The 4,119-nt window shown below is 48.3% G+C and overlaps 2 protein-coding genes across 2 annotated transcripts; one reads left to right on the plus strand and one right to left on the minus strand.

Moving 5' to 3' along the window:
- Positions 1–333: 333 nt before the first annotated feature.
- Positions 334–2,702, minus strand: PENARI_c220G09480 (uncharacterized protein; the record flags this gene model as incomplete). Its single annotated transcript, XM_022638168.1, has 3 exons — positions 334–1,821; positions 1,887–2,233; positions 2,285–2,702. 3 exons carry the CDS (start codon positions 2,700–2,702, stop codon positions 334–336), a joined length of 2,253 nt encoding a protein of 750 aa, XP_022481976.1.
- A 587-nt stretch (positions 2,703–3,289) lies between these two features.
- Positions 3,290–4,109, plus strand: PENARI_c220G05583 (SUR7/PalI family protein; the record flags this gene model as incomplete). The annotated part of the gene is made up of 3 exons (XM_022638167.1): positions 3,290–3,332; positions 3,391–3,902; positions 3,948–4,109. Coding segments are annotated over 3 exons (717 nt in total), but the record flags the coding sequence as incomplete, so codon positions are not given.
- Positions 4,110–4,119: the final 10 nt, after the last annotated feature.

The raw sequence follows: 4,119 nt of genomic DNA on the forward strand, positions 1-4,119 counted from the left end.
CATCCTCTTTTACACGTTCTATGCGCTTATCGTATTGCAAAGCTCACCAAGTATATACCAATACAGCAATTCGTAAATCTTTTGCTCTGTAGTTGGTCTGAGTGAGACTACAATGGGGAATTTCATCTCGAGTCAAAGCTTCGGACTTCGCGGCCAAGGCACTGCTACGCAGTTGAAATTTCCTTCCGGATATACACAATGTAAGACGTTTTAATCTGCATCTAACTCATCCATATAAACTCAACAACTCTAGCTCCCTCTTTTCCGTGTTATGACCTTTCCCATGCTCGGGAGCTTTCGCGGTACCAGCCCGGATATAATCCGCCTTGTCCTTCAAAGCTCGCCTTCGTCACTGTTATGCAGATCAAACAGCCTGACAATTTGCTCCTGCACCCATTGGTTTGCACTAGCTGCTCTGGCTGTATCAACCCTCCTTCTCTTGCTCCCAGCGCCCATTTGCGAGGGTGTACTATCGTAGCTAGTTTGCGCATCATCCCTAAATTCGGCATGAAGAACCGATAAGGCATTGTCCAGGTAGTGCGAGTAGCAGTTCTCCGGGCGAATGGATCGCCCATCCTCATCAATCCAAACAGTGAAGTGGTGATCAGACAGACCATTCGAAAAGTCAGTCATAAAGGAGTCATCCATTTTCAGAATTAATGTTCTTGTTGTTCCTGCTACGCTGATATGCATGGCGTAAGGCAACGGTGACAGATGAGCGGCTGAAGCAGAAGCCACATTCTCATGAGTCCGGGCTGTTGAGATGGCGAGAGGGCTCGGCCTGAGGCTCCCAGGATCTACTTCCATGCCGTCTGCTACCATCACGTTCCCGCCAACGTCTGCCCTAGTCAGCTCTTCGCTGCGATCGTGAACTTCGACGTTATCCTCAGGAGGAGGAGGAGGAGGAGGAGGAGGAGGAGGAGGAGGAGGACGACGACCGGGTGTTTGGCTATTGCTATTCCAAAGATAGCTAAAGAAAGCCCTGAAAACAGACTGTCGGAGAAAGCCCGCTGTCACGCGAACCGGGGGTTGGCCCTGCTGCAACAACTCTGCCGACAGAGCGAATCGATCTGCCTCGACAGTATTCGAGTATGGCTTTCCACATCTTTTGGCAACTTCAATTTCTTCGGTCAAGTCTTCTGGGTATTCACACGGCCTAGGGCAAGGTAATTCCCCCATTGGAAATGAGGTGTCGTCTGTGACTGGTGCTTGGAATGACCTAGCCCTCACGAGTGCAAAGAAATGGCGCCATATCTCTTGTTTGGAGAGAAAAGACGATTCGGAGCTCTGCTGACCAAACAACCCTACTGGATCAGCGTCCTTGGGCCACTTTAGGCGTTGGTGATTGGTCATTTCAAATCCGTACTGGAAACTGAAGCGCCAAAATTCAAGTAGGTCGTCTCCTAGCCATTGCTGTCTCAACGCCATTGAGACGGGGACCTGAGTGTCGTACTTCCCGTACACACCCTGGTCAATGGTGATCTTTTCGTTTCGCGGCCGGACGAACAGTCGCTTCATGACACTTTGAGCGACCTCAAGGTAGAGCCGATCTTTGAAAAATGTTTTCAAGGTTGGAATTGGATAATCAGTCTCTTTCAAACGCGCCCATATCTCTCGTCGAGCTGCTTCCGAGTAGTTCGAAAAAAGCCTGCCCTCCTCTAACTCGTCTTGCAAAAACCTCAAATCTTTGCTGGAGACTTTAGGAGCGCGAGATTGAACCAGATCCACCGTGACTCCGTCAATAAGTGGTAAAAGCTCGTCTCTTCCTCCAAGCAATCTCGAAAAGGTGCTGAAGATCAATTCCCAGTAGCAAGCTATTGGCTAGATTTTGTAACCAAGTCAGCCAAGATGGATCCGATTAGCTTTGGGCTTCCGAGTAAACTCACCTCGTCGCAATGCATTGCTGTCACCTTATGAAGTAGCCCAATCCGCATGCCTTCCCAAAGACCCGGAATGACAAGCAAAGAGTTTAGCTTCAGGTGTAAGGTCTCATGTTTGAAGAATTGTTTCAAATACTTTCCTTTCTTACTTCCCGCGAGGGCCTCCAGTACAGCCCACCAGTTATTCGCAGCGAGTGGATCCCTCGGCGTGTTGAGGTAGCCCTCGTAGCGATTGATCCGCTCGTAAATCAGTCCATCGGGTGGGCGATTGTCGTTTGGGTATCGCTCTTTCAGCGATTGAATGAACTTGTGACGAACAGACTCTACCTCATTGCTGTGGTTCTCGGGCGAGGCTAGGGTATTGTCAACGGGGATCTCAGAGAGCTAGAGCCGAGAAAACGCACCTTCGTCATTATCTGTTAGATACACATCTACAATCCACCACTGGTTGTCGTAGTCGAGGACATGCCTGGCAGCCGTGATGAGATTTTCGTGATCGTACGCGCACAACCGGTAATCTAACCCCATCTCCAAGGTAGACATGACTCCACTGCCAGATCGCGGACGTACGCGATCTTGCCAATCAGCTCTGGGAACTATCACTGGTACATGGTTGTCCTGCATCAAGCGTTGGCACCCTTGAATCTTCATCATTTGTTTCAATCGGCGGATGTTCTGCCGGCTATCCATCTGTCTTCTGAACCCGGTTTCGAAAACGAGGTGAGAAATATGCACTCTAGCAGATAGCTCGAAATGACGTTCTTTATAGTCGTATAACTTTCGCTCCCAATGTTCAACTTCTGCTTGCCTGGAAGGTGACATGATGGGAGCCAGTACACGTCACATGTGAGTTGCAGATGAGCAGGTGTATAGAATGACGTGAGAACAATGTGTCGAGGGAGACTCCATACAGTAGTATTTATACCAGCTTTATTATTGAACCTTTTTGGGAAGAATTGTGAGCCAAAGATCTGAGTTCGACCGTCTATTACATGCCCTCCTATTCCAGCGGTCAATGCAGTCAATTATCTGCCTGCACCAGCTGCAGCTGTTTATTATGGGAAGCTCACTTCTGCTGGTAGTTTATCTGCCACGTTTATCTACTACTGCCCATGGAGTGAGGCGGAAAATTGCGCCGGCCTCAGTTATCTGGTTTGCCGAATACTGTCCACACGGACTAAGCTGACCATATCTTGGACTTTTATAAAGAGCTTCCTTGCATTGCGATGCAACATGATTTCTCAAATGTTACCCGGATGTCAAGGTCATAATCGGTTAAGATACCCATTCGCTTCTCGCTTGTGAACCATGAAGCTTTCCACCAAGAGCATATTAGATTCGCTAGTTTCATCCACGGCATTGTCATTTTCCGTCGCGGTTCTAGTCTGTCTATCTTTTATCTTTGTCGGATGCTCGTCGTCTTCCTCGCCGAGGGGCCTACACTTTTTAAAAGTAAGACACGCCCGAAAATCTTCCAGTCTAACCAATTCACTAAGCAATCGGCAGGTAGACCTGAAAGACTTTCCAAAGCTTCATGATTTGCAAATTCGGGACCCGTTCAATATTGGCAATGCGCGTATCGAGAGTGAGGGAACAAATGCCGTCGAAGGCGTGGCGTCTAGCGTCGATTCTAGCGCAAATGAAGCAATCCATGAGCCAACGTCGGCTGCCAGCAGCATTATTCAAGCCCAGGTACACGACTTGAAGTCACATCTGCCTCGATACTATTTTGTTGGCCTCTGGAGCTACTGTAAATCCAAGGATGGCTCGGAGATGGTGTGCTCCCACCCCAGCACATCTTTTTCTTTCGATCTATCTGCCTTGCTTGACTCTACGCCAATAAAGGTCATCGACATACTTCCAGAAATAGACCAAAGTCTGATTTCCGGCTACCGTCAACTTTCGCTGAGTGCGATCCGTTTGTATATTTCCGGGTTTGTGGCAACCACGTTGACCATAATCTTGGCTGGTCGCAAGTTTTTCTTTTCCAATGGTAGCAAGTTACTTGCCATATTTTGCACGGTATGTGATAATCGGGAGAACATAGAAAGATGCTGACAAACCAAGCTTTCATCAACGCTCATTACGACTGCCACAATCTTGGTCATGGTGCTGTATGGTCTTTTCGCTTCCGTCGTCAAGAATAACTTGCAGACCTATGGTGTCCAAGTCAACTTTGGAGCAAAGATGTTTATCACAACGTGGTTGGCCTTGCTGTTCTCTATTGCCAGTTCAATCA

The sequence above is a fragment of the Penicillium arizonense genome (genome assembly GCF_001773325.1).
Source record: "Penicillium arizonense strain CBS 141311 chromosome Unknown PENARI_contig220, whole genome shotgun sequence".
NCBI lineage: Eukaryota > Fungi > Ascomycota > Eurotiomycetes > Eurotiales > Aspergillaceae > Penicillium > Penicillium arizonense.